Source organism: Meriones unguiculatus, chromosome 11, assembly GCF_030254825.1.
Source record: "Meriones unguiculatus strain TT.TT164.6M chromosome 11, Bangor_MerUng_6.1, whole genome shotgun sequence".
NCBI lineage: Eukaryota > Metazoa > Chordata > Mammalia > Rodentia > Muridae > Meriones > Meriones unguiculatus.
This window is the reverse complement of record NC_083359.1, coordinates 20,376,682-20,395,394: the sequence shown is the minus strand read 5'-3', so window position 1 is coordinate 20,395,394 and position 18,713 is coordinate 20,376,682. Positions and strand designations below refer to the sequence as shown.

The window sequence follows — 18,713 nt, the reverse complement described above, 5'->3', positions numbered from 1 at the left end:
ACCCGTGCCAGCACTGGAACTGTAAATCCACTGCATGTTCTCTGTACCCATTCTGAGCACTTCATAGGGTATAGCCTTATATATCTTGGTTCTCTGTGTTTTCAGGGTTCATTGATGTTGCATCACGTAGCAGTATTTCATTCCAATAGAAATGTGATTTATTTTTGCAAACTTGCTGAACTTAACTAATCTTTTTTTTCCTGGTGGGCTTTAGGACTTTCTATGTACAAGATCATGTCATTTGAATATAGGGATCTTTTATGCCTCTTACATTCTATTTTCTTGCTTGTTTGTCCTTAGGTAGAACCACACATTAACAGATGGTTGAATATAAAGGATGTGAACTGACTTTCATGTTTTGTTATGATCTTGGTGCTAGAAGGGAGATTTCAGTTTGTCACCATTGAATATGAAATTAGCTGTTGTGGTAATTTTGAAAGTACATGCTAATAATATTATTAGCCTATAATTATTATTGCAGTATTACCTAGCCTGCTATCAATAAACACAAGACACCTGTAGATTTTAGATTTGCCTTATTTCATCTTGGGCTAGGCAGATAATTCTACCTACACTATCTCATTTTCTCCCAGCCCCCTTCCCATGTCATCTGCTTTAATCATTCTTATCTGGACTACTTCCCATCTCTAATCTCAGAATACTTGCTTATATTTTCATCTGGGCCCTTCCTTTCCTTGCCATTCTCCCATGGCATCTCTGCTTTCTGCTTTCTCCTTTCTCCTCCACCTTCTTCCTCTTGCAGGTGAACCTAGGTCCCACCTACCCATCACCTTGCCCAGGTGTGTCAGCATTTTATTGGTCAAACAGAGAGGAAAGGTGTACGACGTCCTTTGAGGTGTCATTTAGAGTACATGAATGTCTTCTTGTAAAAACAGCAAGCAGACCTCAGGGGGAAAAGCAATTAATATTAGAATACATAGCACCAAACCAACCCCCAACAGTTAGCTGTAGGGTTTCTGTATTTACCTCCATCAAGTTGAGAAAGTAATACATTCCTAGGTTATGGGATGTTTTTACCACAGGACTTTTAGATTGTGTCAACTTTTCCTGTGCCTGTTGCAATGATCTTGTGTCATTTGTCCTGTATTAATGTAGTATATGATAGTGACTTTTTTTTTTTTTTTTTTGAGACAGGGTTTGGCTGTGCAGCTCAGAATGACCTTAGATCTACAATCCTCCCAAGTGCAGTCAGCAGCCACCACAAATCCCAGCCATTACACTGGTTTTTCCATATACTGAACCAATCTCGAATTCCAAGGATAATCTCACTGATAGCATGGGTCATTTTTAAATTGCTGGATCCGGTTTGCTAGGATTTTGCTGATGATTTCTTAAGGTGTATAAAAGATACAGGTCTAACGTTTTCTTAATTTATTGTTCTGCCTTGGTGTCATTGTAAAACTGGTCTCACAAGTGTTCCATTCTCTGTGTTTTGAAAGACTGTAAGGGCTGGTGGTGGCTCTTCAGATGCTGAGAACCCCTGTGGACCAGGCTGTTCTTAGAAAGTTCCAAGTTTAACTCGTGTTCTCACAACTAGTTGTGTGCCCCTGTGCTTATTAGTGCTCACTCGCTCACTCACTTGCCCTCCCCTCCTCTCTCCATGGCTCTGATTGTCCTGGAGCTGTAAATGTACTTCAGGCTCAAATCACACCTGCCTCTGCCTCCAAAATGCTGGGATTGCAGGCGGGCACCATGACATCTGGTTTCTTTTCCTTCTTTTAAAGTGAAAGCTTAGGTTATTGCTATGCGGTCTTTGCAGAGTTTGGGATGTCTGGGGTTTTTTGCTTTGTCTGGAATCAGTCTCCCTATGTGCCAGGCTGGCCTGGAACTTATGAGCACAGTGACCCTTCTGGTTTGTGTTCTGAGCGGGTGAGATTGCACATGCCTGGCTTTATTTTAAAGTATAGGTGCTTATAGTGAAAACTCTCCCTTCAAGTCCTATTTCACTATATTTATTTCTATTTACTAATTCTACTTTCCCCTGTGATTTCTCCCGCACACTGATTGTTTAGCAGTTATATTGTTTAAAACCCTACATATTTGAAGATTTTCCCACTCTGCCATAAATTTCCAATTTCATTTTAAAATGAAATTCATTTTCATTTCACTCTTCCAGATCTAATAGTTGGTTGGAGACATTGAGAGCTTTTGTGGTTTTACCCTGTTTAATGTACCAAAGCATATTTAATAGCACACCTTATCTGTCACTGAGTGCTTGGTGTGTACCTGAGAGGATGTGTCTTCGGCTGTTGCTAGGCACAGTGCTCTGTGGGCGTCTGCTGTGTATGGCTGGTTAATGCGCCCAGTTCGCTCCCCTTGCTTCTCGTCTGTTGGGTCTGCCAGTGTAGAAGGTGGGTGTTGGGCCTTCAACTACTGTTGCTAAATTCTCTGCTCCCTTTGATCCTGTTAGGCATTGCTCCACGTACTTTGGGGTTCTTTTGTCATGCATATGAAATTGGAGAAAGGTTTAAGACACATGGCTTGCTCATTTTAGCCCTACTACACCCTCTGCCTTCTTAGTGGCACAGGTGACCTGATTCTCTAACAGAAAGGTTTTTGCAGTTGACGTCTTCCTCAGTATAGTTGCTTTCCTCCTGGAAGAAAAAAATTTTTTAATTAGTAGTATAGTTCCTGCTACCTAATTTTATTCCAGTGGAAATCAAACTAATTCTACCTTTCCTGTTTCTTCTCGTCTGTGATTAGCTGTTTTCTTTCAAAAACGGTCATCAGGAGATAGAGCACCTCAAATGGCAGTGTCGCTGTTTCTGCTGGTTTAATGTACTTCTCTCTCTTCACGTACTCTAAGTCTTTAACATCACATACTCCTTCTTGAAAAATGAGTACCATTACTACACAAGCCAGGCACATAGTTTTAGAATATGACTTGGAGAAAGGTAAAAAGATACAAAGGATTAAATTTATAGGTTGAGACTAGAAATGTGGGTCATCAGCAACTGAGATAAGAATGTAGCTTTGATATTAAACTGACATGTTTTCATGTTTTAATTGTGGTTTCAGTGTGTGTGTGTATGTGTGTGTGTGTGTTGCTGTTGTTCCTTTTGGCCCAATACAGAATTAGCACTAAAATGAAATTGTTTTTAGTAGGCATGATATATACAGAATTAATATATAAAATTAATAATTTTTGCTTAGTATTTTAAAACTTAGAATGTGACCATATTCAGGCTGGAACAGCTATTTCAGGTCTAAATTCTTCTGGAAGGTTTTGTAGTGGGTAAAGCATAAGTTGGTTTTGCTTTAAATGTTTGTAAGAATACTCTGAGTCAAGGAAGCCCTGGCACTGCTGGCCCCAGAGTTGGTAAGCATGTCTGAAGAGGTACTTGCAGAGTCTCCTGGTCCTGTGTCGGACCAAAGACAGCCGCAGCCAGTAAGTCTGGAAAAGCAAGTCTCATTTTCCTTTGGTCAGCAGAGTTCTACCTTTAGACTTTTTAAATATCAGAGAAAAGGCCCCAAAATGTCCTTAACTTTTTTTCCTTTCCAATTGTTTGGTTATACTATAGGAAATTCCTTATCCAGGATTTATGAATTGGATTTAATAGCAATAGACAAGCCAAAAAATGAACCTGTGGTTGTCTACTTACTCACTCACTCTACTTACTGTTGGGTATAAAAGTGTCTCAGCTCGGCTTTGGTCTGGGACCTTCTGCCATTTGCAAATAGGGACAAGCAACAGAAACCTGTGGCATTAGGTTCCTGTCCAGGCAGGTGTCAGCTTTGGGCAAAGTAAACTGAGTCTATGCTGTCTCTCCTGAGTACTTTACCTGTGCCACAGCTAAAGCTGGCCTGCAATCCAGTATCTACTTTGTGTTGATCTGTCTGCACATTAAAATGTGCAGCAAACAAGCCTGCCTCAGTCTCCTCACCAACAAGTAAAAGCTACTGTAGCAGCATATAGGGCAAATTGTATTAGTGAAGGTGCCTGGCTCAGGGGTGTCTGCATTTTCTTCCCTTATAAAAAGATGAGCTGACCCTGCAGCCTTTCCTCATACTAAAAAGAGAAAAGCCTTGTCAGATGTATTCAACCTAGAAGGGCCCTGGGCCACCAAGGCCTCACAGCTCATCTTGGTTCAGCACCTGAGACCACTGCCTTTCCTTCCTATTCACAAGGTGAACACAGGGTAGGCTGAGCTGTGTTCACCATAAAAGAACAAGAGGTCCCTCTGTTGGGGAGAATGTGTAGCCAATGCTTAGACTCTCAGAAAGGCTCGCTCTCACCTCCCACTGCTTTATATGAGGAAAGCTTTCGGTGGAAAGACTAGTTCTGCTGCTTTCCACCTAGGCAGTAACCATTACGTCTGAGACAGTAACAGAATGGAGGATTTTCACTGATGATCATGTACCTTCATCCAACCTGGAAGCAGGTCCTGTAGTCAGGGAAGACACTGCTCTGAAAAAACTGAAGGAAACAGAGCCTGGTAGGCAGGAGCACCTTCCCGGAGCCATGTACCAGTACCCCAGTGGCCTTTCAAAGGCAGAATCAAAGCAGATTTTGGGCATTATTTAGTTTTTCAGGGAGAGCCAAGATAATAGATTCGTAAACCACTGTTAAATTTCAGAACACAGAGTTCCATAGTGAAAGTTTTGGGAACTGTTTTTGTTGTTTTGAGACAGAACCTTGGATAGTCCAGGTTGGCCTCAGCTTTGATAAGTAGGTAAGGGTGAACTTGCCCTCCTAAACTTCCTGTATCCTTTCAGCCCAGTGATGGTGTCCAAACCCAGGGCTCCATGCATGCTAGGTCAGCATTCTCATCAACTACCCTCCACAGCCTTTCCAAACTAATCGTTAAATTTTGTCAAATCATTGACTTATTTACTGGGTTTATTGGATACCACTGAGCCCAAGACTGCCTTCACTTTGCAATGTTATTTTAAAATTCATCTAAAGATGTGAAAACAACCTTGTATCTGCTTCATCTCAAACCCTGGAGAGCCATTGAATTGGGATTAAATCTTGATCATCGCAGAAGCTATTGTTAAAATGTCATTCTAATGTGTAAACAATTATGACTTAGGCTGAGTTGGGCAATGCAGAGTAGGCAGCATTTGGGAAGCTGAGGTAGAAAGATCCTTTCTACATAGTTGAAACTCAATTTAAAAAAATCTTTACACATAAGGAAAATAAATTACAAATGGAAATTCAGGAAAAAATAGACAACAGAAAAGTAATAGTGTGTAATTTTAGGTGCTGATTCAAATACTAATAAAGTCTAAAAACTTGTATGATGCATCTATGTTAGAAATCTGTGACCATGAGTCTAAAAAGGGTAGAAACCAATGTTCTCTCAGGAAGAGCAAAATGAATTCAGTGAACTATAGACTATAAATGAATGAAAGTCAAACAAATGCACAGTTGAAACAAAGGAATTGCTCTAAAAAATAATGACATAAATAAATTCTAAAGATTAAATGTTGATAAATGCCTTTCAATACAAATGCTAAAATTGGTATGATGGGAAATAGGAAATTAAGTTCACAAATATCTAAGTAATATATAGACTCATAAGTTAAAAACATTTCTCAAAGAAAATCCTAAGGTCTAGAACAGTGGTCCTCAACCTTCCAATGCTTTGACCCTTTAGTACGGTTTTTCATGTTCTGTGACCTCCAACTGTAAAATTATTTCCATTGCTACTTCATAACCATGATTCTGCTGCTGTTACGAATTGTAAATATCTGTGTTTTCCAATGGCTTTAACCAACCCCTGTGAAAGGGTTGTTTGACCCCAAAAAAGGTCACAACCCACAGATTGAGAATCACTGGGCTAGAGATTTCCACTGGAGAATTTTGTAACATTTGAGGAAGAGTAGGAAAAGGAAAACTCCCCAAGTATTTCTGTAATCAGCACAGTATCAGTACCAATTAACCGTAGTTAAAAGGGAAAGAAAGGAAAAGCAGTTCATTTTGCCAATATGAATGTTAGTGTTTTGGTTTTCTTTTGGGGGTTGGTTGGTTGGTTTTTGGTTTTTTGAGACAGAGTTTCCTTGTGTAGCCTTGGCTGTCCTGGACTTACTTTGTAGGCTAGGCTGACCTAGAACTCACAGAGATCTACCTGCCTCTGCCTGCCAAGTGCTGGGATTAAAGATGTGCATCACCATGCCCGACCAGATTTTTTTTTCTTTTATTTTGTTTGAGTATTTTCCCTGCATGTATGCCCCTGCACCGTGTGCATGCAGTGCTCAAAGAGGCCAGAAGAGGCCACAGACCTGAAGCTGGAGGTACAGGAGGTTGTGAACCGCCATGCTCTGAATCTCAGGGGGATGACAGTTGGATGGCTGTGTGTATAAAATGAACTTCAGCCTTAATTCCTACCAATTCAAACATTATGCATAAACTTCTAGATGATGTCATAGAAGAATCTCAATAACCTTGCAATTGTCAAAGATTTCCTCAATCTGACACAAAAGTGCAGGCTATGAAAGGGAAAGAAATCAGTAAGTTGGATTTTACCAAAACTTGAAGCTTGCTCTTCAAAACTCATAGTTATAAAAATGAAAAGCTCCTCTTGAAAAGTATTATCAAAACATTTTGACCAAGGGCTTGGATCTTGATTTTTTTTTAATAGCTCAAAAAAGCAAAAGCAGGTGATGACCCACAGGTTTATGCCTTTAAAGAACCCTAGCAATCACCTGGTGTGATGGTTCATGCTTTTAATCCTAGCACTCAAGAGGCAGAGGCAGGTGGATATCTGTGAGTTCAAGACCAACCTGGTCTACACGGAAAAATCTTGCCTTGAAAAAAAAAGGGGGGGGAGAAAGAATGTAAGAAGAGCCCTAGCACTCAGGGCAGAGACAGGTGGACCTCTGGGAGTCTGAGGCTAACCTAGTTAATATAGCAAGTTCCAGGCCAGCCAGAGCTACATAGTGAGACCCTGTGAGGAAGAAAGAGATCTGTGAGTGCTTCCATGATAGAGCACTGCTCTAGTGTGCATAATACCCTGGGGTCTAGCCCCAGCACATAGCACCTACACCTACCCCCAGAAAGGAATAGAATTGCTGACACAAGAATGAAAAGATGCCTGGCATCACTTACCACTAGCAAAGGGCAAATTAAAGCTTCAAGGAGAGAGATTAGAAAGGTGGCTTAGCAAGTAAGAGCACTTGATGCTCCTGCACAGGACCTGTTTCGTTCACAACCATCTGTAACTACAAGAAGATCCGGTACCTTCATCTGATTTCTGTGGTTACCTAGCGCATACGTGACAAGCACACATACATGCAGCCAAAACACTCATACACATAAAAAATAAACAGAACCTTAAAAACTAGGAGGAGAGCTGGGTGAGATGGTATGTGCCTGTAATCCCAAATTTGAGAGGTATAAGCAGGAGAGTCAGGAGTTCAAGGCTATCCTCAGCTACACAGCAAGTTCCAGTCCAGCCTGGACTACATGAGACTATCTCAAAGGGAAGAGAAGAGGGACAAAAGAAGGGAGAGGAAACACTTCAAGAAGATACCACTGAACACTCTACAAGGATGCAAAAGCTGCTTCTATTCGCCTATGGTAATTGTTGTCTCTGAGACTGACTGCCTCCATCTGCTAACCTAGGCCTAGTCCTGGAAGCTTCCAGCCTCCATACAATCTTATCTAGCCTCCATACAATCTTTCACCCTCTGAGACTTACTGCTGAATAAGGTCAGCCTTTCTAGCTTTTTCTGACCTCTGGGCTGGCTGGTTCAACTCAGCTGTTCTGGGTTACACTCTTCCAAGCTGACTGATTCAAACTGGCTTCTCTTACTTCTGACTGAATTGCTCTGCTTGGCCTCATATTAACTTTGACAATGTGTTCTAATCTTCTGGCTCCTTCTCATTCTCTGGCTCATTCTGTCTTCCCCTGTGTCTAGCTTGTTCTCTCTCTGCAGCCTGTCTCTGTACAACTGTCCCAGTAAAACTGCCTCCTCTCCCTCTGTGCTGCTCTCTCTTCAATCACCTCCCTTTCCTCTCTCTTCTCATGAGAGTTGGGCATATTTTATTTTGTCCAGTCTTTCATTGATCCCTTTCTGCCCTCAATTAGATGTTCCTTTCAAACATGGGTTCTTCCTTCTACCAACTAACTTTATCTTCATTGATTGGGATTAAAGGTGTGTGCTAAGGGTGTGTGTCTGTGTTCCAAGCAGAGGGATTAAAGCTGTGTGCTAAGGACATGAATGACCCACAGCCAGAGTGGCCATGTTGCTGGATCAAAATTCTTCTTCAGAAAGACTAAGAGTTAAAAGAATGACACATCATTTCGGAGAGGCACTGGCATTTTCATGCACTGCTCAAGGGGCTGTAAAAGACAACCTGGAGCCCCTTAAAAAACGAAGCATAGATCCACCCAAGCATTCCACTCCTAGGTATTTAACCCAAGAAATAATATATTCATACATAGCTTCTATGTAAACGCTCATAGCAACTTTCAATGATTCAACATTCTGGAAAGAAGAGGCAAAATAACCTGTTTCCATGGTGAAATAGGATAGGGAGAGGGGAAGGGGTTACTAAAAGATTCTGGGAAATTTTGGCAGGGGTAGGGCAGGTTCATGTTCTATAGTCTGGCTAGGCTGGTAGGCATATGCATACAATCTCTGTTATTTATTTGTGTGTGTGAGAGAGTATATACAGATGTGTAGTGGTATAAATGCTTGTGTAGATGCAGAGGCCAGAACAGAGCTCCCAGCCCCTCAGCACTAGAGTTACAGCTGTTATGGGAAGCCTGGCTTATGTGGATACTGGGATCTGAACTCTGGTCCTCACAGTTGAGCAGCGCACTAGTAATCACTGAGCCATATCTCTAGCCCCCTGCATAAGCTCTTGAAGTTGCAATTTCCAGTCATGTTCATTTTACTTTATTTCCCTGTTACCTTAATAAAGTCACAGCAACAAAACAGAAAAGAAAACAGGGATGTGGCTTAGTTCTGGGCAGCACCAAGAGTCAAATAGTATAAGCACTGAATGGATCAAATAAAAAACAACTGCTGGGACATTGTTTATGGGAGAGGAGGGGACAGACACAGAAAAAATCCTAATATTCCTCAGTCAGAATTCAGTAAAGTCTAAGAGTCTCAAAGTCAATAGTACCTTCTGGGCTGACAAGATGACTCAAAGGTAAAGGCACCTGTCACCAAACCCGATGACCTGGATTTCAATTCCTAGGACCCACTTGGTGCAATCTATTCCTGGAAGTTATCCTCTCACCTCTACAAGGGCTGAGTGGCGTGCAAGTACTTCCCCCAACACCCACACAAATTACGTTTCTTAAAGAGTAAAAAAGTATGTTGTTTAATCCTACAAGAGTCACTAAAAATTGCACACACTGAAAAAGTGGAGTTAGAGATTGTACTCTTCAGAATACGATCTCTACGCTCAGCCACTGAGGAGGCTAAAGCAGGGAGAGTGAAAGTTCAAGGTCTCCCTGGAAAACTTAATAAGCCCCGTCTCAAAGACAAGAAGAACTGACTGGGAGATAGCCTTCACATTAGGTCCTCAGCTCAATCCGTGGTACGGAGTAGGGGGAGGTCCCACTTGAGACCAGCTGGAACACAGGCCTGGAATTTCAGTACTTGGGAAATCGAGGCAAGACGGCTGTAAATTCAGGGGCTGGAGAAATGGCTCAATGGCTAAGAGAATTTGTTGCTCTTCCAGAGGATCCCATTTCAGTTCCCAGCATTTGCATGGTGTCTCACAACTGTCTGTCACTCTTCCAGTTTCTGGAGCTCATGCAGGCAAACACTCATATGCATAAAATAAAATTGATTTTAAAGCTGCCGGTGGTGGCTCCCACCTTTAATCCCAGCAGTTGGAAGGCGTAGGCAAGTGGATCTCTGAGCTGAAGGCCAGAAAGTTCAAGGACAGCCGGGGCTACGTCAAGAAATACTGACTTGGGAAAAAAAAAAAAAAGTAATAAAAAAATTTAGAGATAATTTCAAGTTCAAGGCCAGTGTGACTAAACTACATAAAGACATACTGCTCTACCTCAAACAAAACAAAACACAACAACAAAAACACCTTAGATTTAATTAGTTTGGTTAATTAACCAAACCATGTGAAGGTATACTTTAATGTAAATTAATACTTTTTCCCTTGTGTGGGGTGCTTGCCTGTTGGTGTGGGCAGATGAGTAGGAGAGTGTGGTAGGAGGCCCAAGGTCAGTGTGAAGTTCCTTGGTTGTCGTTCACCTTGATTGAGACAGGGTCTGTCCTTTGACCCGGAAGTTGATTGTTAGGCTGCCGCGGCTGGCAAGGCAGCCCCTGGATCTGCTTGTCTCTGCCTTCCCGGAGTCGGGGTTACACGCAGATGGGAGAGTTTCTGTGGAGATTATGCTCGTGGAACTCAGGCCCTTAGTCTCTAGAGCACTTTTGCCTGTTGCAATAATTGCCTTATTACCATTGACTTAGTCTACGCATCTCTGCACACGCCCGCAGTGACACACAGACTTCTGAGGACAACCGGCAGGAGTCCGTTTTCTGCTTCTACCGTGTGGGCCCCCAGGATCCAACTCAAGCCTTCAGGCTCGGCAGCAAGTGCTTTTAGCATCTCTGCTGTCCAGAGCATTTAAATGTGTTATTAGACGCTCAGCACTCGCCCACCCGAATTCCCAGGTTTTCCCAGCCGCTGGAGCGCTCCTGCGCTCGCAGGACTGCAGGCCAGTGCAGGACAGATGTTCGGAGGGGGACAGGATTGGGAGTTCTTCATGGGATTGTGCCCCTAAGAAGTCTTCATCTGTGTCGGTGGACTCCTCTCAAGAGCAGCAGGCAGCTTTTGTTGTGAAGAGCTGCAGAGCTGCAGTGACACCTTCTGGGGATGCTAACAAGGGAATGTACATATTTTAGAAGGTCTTTTTGCAGATTTATTTGTTTTTGTTTTATGTGTGTGACTGTTTGCATACATGTATGTGTGCCACATGTGTGCAATGCCCATGAAAGCCAGACGAGAATGTTGGATCCCTTGGAAATGGAGTTATAGACAGTCCTGAGTCCTTCTGTGGGTCATAGGAGCTTAACTCCAGACCTCTGTCACTGCAGCAAGTGTTTTTAACCTGTTGAGCCATCCCTCCAGCCTCGGAACTTACATAGTTAATTAACATAAGCCTACCAAGTGCTGGGGGTGTGGCTTAGTTGGCAGAGTGCTTGCCTGGCGTGCACCAGATCCTGGGTCTGCATATCTCAGAAACTAGATGGGGTAACACATGCTTGTAATGCCCAGACTCAGGAAATCATATAGTCAGGAGGATCAGAATTTCAAGGTCACCTTCAGCTATGAGTTCAAGGCCAGCCTTCAAAAATAAGCAAAAAACCAAGTCAGTCATGCTTGCAGGGCACAGAGGCAGCTCAGTGGTATAGGACTGTTCTAGCTTGTCAGAGGCCCTGCATTCCAGCCCCAGCACTGAGAGACATAATGCTTACAATATTCTTCATCTAATGGTAAGAGGCCACAGCAAAGGAGACCCTGGAGAAAATGCAGTATTTCCAAGCTGATCAGCATCCTCCTCCTGTGGACCCAGACTGAGGCCACACTAAGTCTGTTTTTCTTGTTCCTCCTTCAGGTGGGCACTTCTTTCACCGGAACTCTCTGTCGCCTCGCAGCCTCGTGTACGAGAGTGAATTCTCCACAATTGAACCTTCCTTGGACATGTATGATGAGAACAAAACCTGATTTTAAACAACAACAACAACAAAAAATGGGCTGTTGGGGGTTCTCTCCTTTTGAGATTTGATTTATGGTCACCTTTCTTATTTTGTATTCTTCTGTCATCATCCGTTTTGGAAGAATGGCAGTACCTCTGGGCGCAAGTTGGAGTTCAGGGTTAAATTGCAGAGTTCCCCAAGGTGAGGTCTGAGGACAGCGTTATTGCCCAGGTGAGCCTCATGGTACTGAACACCTACCCAGAGCAACCACTGAGCATGGGCACCTCATGAGCCTTGCCGTTTCCAGAGCAGAGGTAGGGCCAGGGGTTAATGATGCGTGTGTTGCAAATGTGTCCGTGTCCCCAAACAGTCGCACACTGTTCTGTGTCAGGGTGGCATTGGGGTTTTGTAAAATATAGTTCGTGGTCCTCTCATGCACAGGAAAGCCTGCAGATGAAATGTCCCAGCAATGCAGAGTATGAATCAGGGCTCCTTGGCCTGCTTCACTTTGTCCTGTCTCTTACCGTATTTCCTGGTAAAAGGCCTCTACCCACGGGAAGTTCTCCCAGAGAAGCTTCATCTTCCTTTCCCCCTCTGAGACTCTGACCACCTGCTGTCCTCCATGCTTGGGGGACACAGGCCTTGGGGCCAGAGTCTGCTGTCACGGGATCAGACAGTCATCTGCTTTGTCGTTTTCCAGCATCTGTGACAAGCGTGACATAAGATGACAAGTATTTACATAGACACTAGACACGGAAGGCATCTCTCTCCACTACCTATGATATATATGGGGAGTTGACACCAGGAGGTGGCACGATGACCACAGGGGGCAGGGTTAACCGTCATCAACACCAGATGGTTTTGAATGTTTTATTGGGTCGTGCAAACCAACATCCTACTATTAAATACCAGATAGGGGACCCCCTCCATCTTGATTGTCCAATCTAGTGCCATCCATCCAGCCTCAGCACCAATATGAAGAAACACAGGAGTGCTGGCAGCCAGACTTACAGAAGAAGATGCTGTAGGAGCATGGTGGACACTGGGCACATGTGTGTTCTTCCCACAAATCCAGAATGACACATCAAGGTAACATATAAGAAACTTGTGACCTGCAGTGTGGGACCAGGATCAGCAAATCACCTCCTTTCTGCAGAAGGTCATGCCACAGTCAGCCTGCTTCTCACCACAGCTGTGAAGGTGTCCAGACCCTTGTTAAGAGAATACAGCTCCCGTGTCTAAGTGTGTGTGTGTGTGTGTGTGTGTGTGTGTGTGTGTGTGTGTGTACACAGCCAGCAAAGGGGGAGGCTCCCTCCCTGTCACTTTTATTAGCTCTGTGGTCATTAAGTTTGAGGTGCATACATCCCATCCTCACACATGTGGCTTCTTCTCTTTCACAGCATCTTGTAACATGTCACTAAGACCCCTCGGGCGCTCCTGTGCCTGAAACAGACCCCCAGAGAACCCGAATGCTGACAGCCTGTGAGAACATAGCGGCAGGGTGAGCCCCCACACTTTGCTTGAGTACTTCGAGGCTGGACAGGGCTGACCTCCGAGGTCTTAACTGCTTTCACTCTTTACTGCTTACCAAGGGCTTTTGTCTTTCCTTTTCATAGTCTTTGTACTATAAAAAATATTTTTGATAAAGTTTCAATAGATTATCGTTCTGAAAGGCAGGTTCTCAGTGACAGCAGGAGACACAGTGGCCCAGGGTGGAGACTTAGGCGGAGGTGTCTGGTGTGCAGACAGATCGATGCTGCCACAGCCGTGTTGTCCGTAGCCTGGCCTTACCCTCTCCATAACCAAAACTCAGATCCCAGTGACTCAGTTCTTTTTTTTTTTTTTTCAGGTCTCAACTGTCTTAGTTGAGTTAAGTTCCACTCTAGACAGTTTACTAAAAAAGGACTGGAATCACTTGGGGGAAATTTTTTAATTAAGTCCTCTAAAATCTACTGAGACAGTGTGTTTGAATCCCTGGAAAATCTGGGGCGCATGTTCATTGTAAACAGCCAAGGAGGCAGTTCTTATGAACGGATATATTCAGAACAGCGTTCCCCATACCAGGTTGACCCTCTTTTCCTGAAAATTGGGGCCACCTTCACCTCAGTTCCAGAATGTCCTCCTGTCTTTGTCCTGATGGGCACTGGCTTCTTTGTTGGGGACACATGCTTTGGAAGTACAAAGGATAAAGGTTTCCCACCAGGAGCTATGACGAGGGGACACCCCATGAAGCCACTCTGGTGCCTGGGTGGGTGCAGAAGCATTCCTGGCAGATGCCACAGAACACACACCCATCAGGATCTGCAGCCACAGGCAGCATTCGCTGCAAAATTGGCTGCAGCAGCATGTATGCAGAGGCTTAAGGTTTTGAGGTACTTAGCTTCCTTGTGGAGGGGCCGCTGTGGTCCTATTACTTCAGGGAGAAAGAAGAGCTGACTGGCCTGGACATCCAGGTGTAAAATCTCCAGAGGTTCTCCAGAAGTCATGAGTAGATCCAGCCAGGGCCCCACCTTTGTTCCCCTCTTAGGAAAACAGGCCCTACCATCAATAGGTGAAAACTCCCCCCAAGGCCTCCATCTCCTGGCTCCTCTTGTCCTTCCCTTGTGGGAGCATCTGTAAGGCACATCCCTGAAGGCCAAATCCATCATGAACCTGAGCCTGTGCTTCCCCTCAGCCCCAATGCATAACAGCACTGGATGCCAAAAGATGAGGTCAGAAAGACATTAAACAAAAGATCGCTGAATCTTACTAATTGCCATATGCTATGGCTTTATAGGCCCCCCCTAGTTTTATTACCCCTCGAATCCAGGCTTTCACTCATCTACACACTAAATGATACCAAACTGAGGGAAAGCCACCTGTTCTTTCACTGCTAACCCTTGCTGTAAGGGGCCTCGTCCTGCTACAAGGAAAGAAGACTGATTTCATATCAGTAGTCCTCCTGACAAGGGGTCATTGTTCAGAAATGTCAAGAAAGGAAATTGCCGAATTTAAAACTGTGGCATTTAGAAGGGAAAGGCAAGACCATAGAGTTAATTTTGTCTTTCTCTTGTTTTGCCTTTTGTTTTCTGTTGTCTTTTTTGGTTTTTTAAGACAGGGTTTCTCTGTGTAGCCCTGGCTGTCATAGTACTCACTCTGACACGCCTGCCTCTGCCTCCTGAATGCTGGTTTTAAAGGTGTTTGCCACCACGTCTAGCCTGTCAACAGACTTTTTATCATGTTCTCACTTTGTACCTTACGTGTGCACTTAGAGTTAAGATGGAGTAGACATGAAGGCTTAGGGGACTGGGGGTGCATCTCAGTGGCTGAGCATATTTGGCTTTCCCAAAAACTGGCTTGTTGGCAACAGTCTGCAGGGTGAGAGCAAATGAAATGAGGGTGAGGCTTGAAGAGACAGTTCCCAGGGCATGGGTGGAGGGGGCAGCAGTGCAGCCTGCTGAATCTGGGTGAAGGGCCATGAGGAGGAACAGGAGTAAGGCAAGGTCCTTGAGCTTAAACTGGCATCTCTCCTTCTGGGGCAAGGGAGCATCTGAGTCTTCTTGGAAAAAGAACACTGAGCTATAGGCTGTATGAGAGGCAGAGGGCAGATGGGCCCTGCAGGAGGCTGGCATGCTAGCAGTTGGCTTGGGACCAAGGGACCCCAAACTGAGCTAACTAACCATAGGAAAACAAGGGGTGCTGTGAGACAGAAGTAGAAGGCAGATTTTTAATCTCAGTGGTTGGATGAATATTAGTGGGATCTGGAAGAGCCCATAAAACCCAGCCCCGAAGTGATCTCTATGTGATCACAGTTCCTGGGAGTCTCTGCATCTTCCCCTCCTCAGCCCTGTGCAGGCATAAGTGCACTAGGCACACATGCTCACCCTGGCAGAGGTGGACCCTCAAGTAGGATGATGGTGCCAGCCAGAGAGAAGCTGGGTTAGGGAGCATTGATTGGTATGTACAGCCCACAGAAAAGGCTACTGGAGACACTGATGAAGAAAAGTGATTGCGCCTGGCTTCCCCCTTCAAGAAAGGTGGGTTTGCCAGCTCTCGTTCTCCAGTGTTCAGAATTGGATGTCTGTGCGCGTCAACTCAAACTCAGTCCCTCTCTAAGGGAATGTGAAGAGGTGAGAATAAGGAATCATTATCCAGGGTGGCTGTCCTGACACACGGCTTAAAACAAGTGCCTTTCCATCCCGATCCAGATGAGGGCAGTGCTTACAAACAGGACATGGAGTTCTGTCTTGTTTGGGCCCTGTGGGTGCACTATCCCAAAACTTCCGCACAGCCCTCATTTAACCTGTCCGGAAAGGGGGGAATGTATTAAGATGTCTGGATATGTTTGAGATCACTGCCAGACTGGGAAAGTGTCTTACAGGCTGTAAGCGTTGTAATGTCAGAAAAGGACCAGAAGGAGTGTTGGGACAAAGACGCCTGTGTCTGTAGCACAGGACTATGCATGGTGGTCCCTGGAAACAGAGGGAAAAGCAAAGCACAGGGGCAAGCTGCTCCTGTGGACTCCTTGCCTCTGACTGGCTGGACCCTTGGCCCTCTGCAGACCGCAGTATTTACAGGTCACAGCAGCCTCCTGGAGCCTGAGTGTCAGGGCTGAAGTTTGTGGTCTGGAGGCCCCTTGTAGCCAAGGAATTCCTTCAGGTCTCTGTCAGAGTTGATAGGTTGCCCTCTTCTCCAGGTGTGATCCCAGACAGGCCAGGTGGGCCCCAGCAGGCCTGGGATGAAAGCAGTCACCTGTGTTTTCCAAAGCTGTGAGCCTACCAGGCTGTAGTGACTGCAAAGGCAGAGGGAGCAGTCAGACTCAGCTCCTAAGAGGGTGACAGTTCTACACTACAGACATGGTTCTGAGGGCCCTAAAATGGCCCTGTGGAGGCTGCTCATCCCCTTGATTATCTTCCTGCAGTTCTACAATTATTTTTCTTCCTGCTTTCTTCACACTGACTTGGGGAAGGAAGAAGAAACATATGGCAAAGACGGAATAGCCTTTGGACTTTGTGCAACTCACGTATTGAACTTTCAGGAGGATTCATTGCTGCCAGAGTAACTCAGGCCTCTGCCCTGGGATCGCCCAGGTTCCTACTATTGACTCTTTAAGACAGGCTTGAGGTGGCTGAGACACCATTTCACAGCCTAAGAGAATGATCTTTCTCAGAAGCATCGGTAAAGGCTGGAGCTAAAGGCAGCGCCCTCACCCAGCAGTTAGCGCCTTTGCAGACCACACTGGCTCCCCTCCTGAGGAGAGGCGGGCTGCCAAGCATCATTGTACACCCTCTCCTGTAGTGGACCCTCCATCCCCCCACCTTCCCGCGTCCCTAGAACAGTTGATGCTGACGTGGCTCGTTTCTCTCCAGTCCCTTCAAGTCCACTTGCTGAGCAGGTGCATGCATGGGGAAGGGACATGGTGGCCACCTGCAAGCCTGCAGTGGCTTTCGCTAGCCCCCCCTCCCTCTCAGCGACCCTCGACTGATTCTACCTGCTGGCAGCAGTTAACACTGTACTGAGCTACATTTTTTACAAATTTAACCCAACAGAACTGAATTCTCACTTTTGAAATTACCCTTTATCCACAACTAAGTCTAAATGTATTTACATTATGATATTAAAGGACTTTTCTAATGACTGAACCAAGATATTGGTTCTATACCAATCAAAGGTACTGAACCTTTGATGAAGACAGGCCAGGTGGGCCCCAGCAGACCTGTGTTCTTATATATATATAGGAGGTTGGATAAAATGTGATATCACAAGCCATATTTTCCCTTCAGGTAAGCAAGCTGCACCTGCCAGCTGCCACCCATGCTTCATGCTTCAGTCACTAGCTATGGCCTGGTTCTTCACTGACACATGCCACCTCCCTGGCAGCCCCGGCTAGCTTGCTAACCCAGCTAGGTGACAGCTGTCTTGGCTAGTGCTTGGGGTAGACCCTGGTATCTTCAGCCTAGCATAGGGAGTGAGGTGGACCCTTGAGTGGCCATACCTCATCCAAGGAAACTGGACCAGCCTTGTTTACAGAAACAGAAAGGAGTCCAGGCTGGGAGGAGATGTGGGTGTGGGGTGGAGAAAGCCATCACCTCCTAGTCGTACCCTGCTCCTGAAAAAGGAGAGCAGTCTGTCTAAATTCCAGGCCCCCTGTGTCAAAGCTGTGTTGACCCTCAGTAGTTTTACACTCATAGAAAACACTGAGTCTCCCCTTTTGTATCTGGGTTATTCGAAGAACCCCGCTCACCCCAGGTCCCTACTGACTGCACAACATTTCAGTGGATGGCATACAAAACTATTTTTCTAACCCGAGCACAGGTAACTCTGGGTGTGGAAGCTCAGACTACGCCTAAGGGGAATGGCAAGGTGGAGCACCTTGAGGGTAAGAGGGACACTACGCATTTGAATTTCTTTCGCCGGTGGGATGGTTTGTGCCAGAAAGAGCACATATCAAGTATTCAAGAAACAAAATTGCCCATTAGCCTAATGCAGGGCTCATTGTAGGGGTTACCCTGTCAGGAACACAGACACGTGCAAGTACAATGTGAGCTGACTTCTTGACGATCGGGTCTGTCAACCCCTGGAAGTGGGCAGCACGGCTCGTAGGTCCACATGGTTGATGTAAGTATAATTCAGTAGAAATTGTCTGGCATGTACCTCGATGCCAATAGTGTACACCTGTTTGTGTGGAATTTGCTAACATAACCGTTTCAATAAAATCCTATTGAAAAAGCTGTTTGTGTCATCGCGTGGAATACTCTTGGCAGTTCCAAGTGACAAAAATAGCCAAACTGGCTAAAGCAGATATGGCAGGAAATATAAATCCAAACTGCAATGATACCGCTCCACACACTCTAGAAACGGCTAGTCAGGTGTTGAACCATGGCGAACTTGAGCTCTAACACACTGTGAGAATATCACATAACTACAGCTGCTTTAAAAGAGTCTGCTGGTTGTTCGGAAGCCTGGCTATTAAGCCAGGGAGACAGCTCAGTGATGAAGAGCACTGGCTGCTCTTCCAGAGAACTGGGTTCAAGTCCCAGCACCCAGATGGTGGTTCACAACCATCTGTAACTCCAGTCTCGGGGGAT

At 45.1% G+C, this 18,713-nt stretch overlaps 1 protein-coding gene across 1 annotated transcript in view; it reads left to right on the top strand.

Moving 5' to 3' along the window:
• Window positions 1-18,356, top strand: part of Rnf130 (ring finger protein 130) — a 104,599-nt gene extending 86,243 nt beyond the window's left edge. Inside the window, exon 8 of the mRNA XM_021651738.2 lies at window positions 11,565-18,356. Within this exon, the coding sequence (XP_021507413.1) occupies window positions 11,565-11,674 (110 nt within the window). The 3' untranslated portion in view covers window positions 11,675-18,356. The remainder of the gene's footprint in view (window positions 1-11,564) is intronic.
• The last annotated feature ends 357 nt before the right edge of the window (window positions 18,357-18,713 follow it).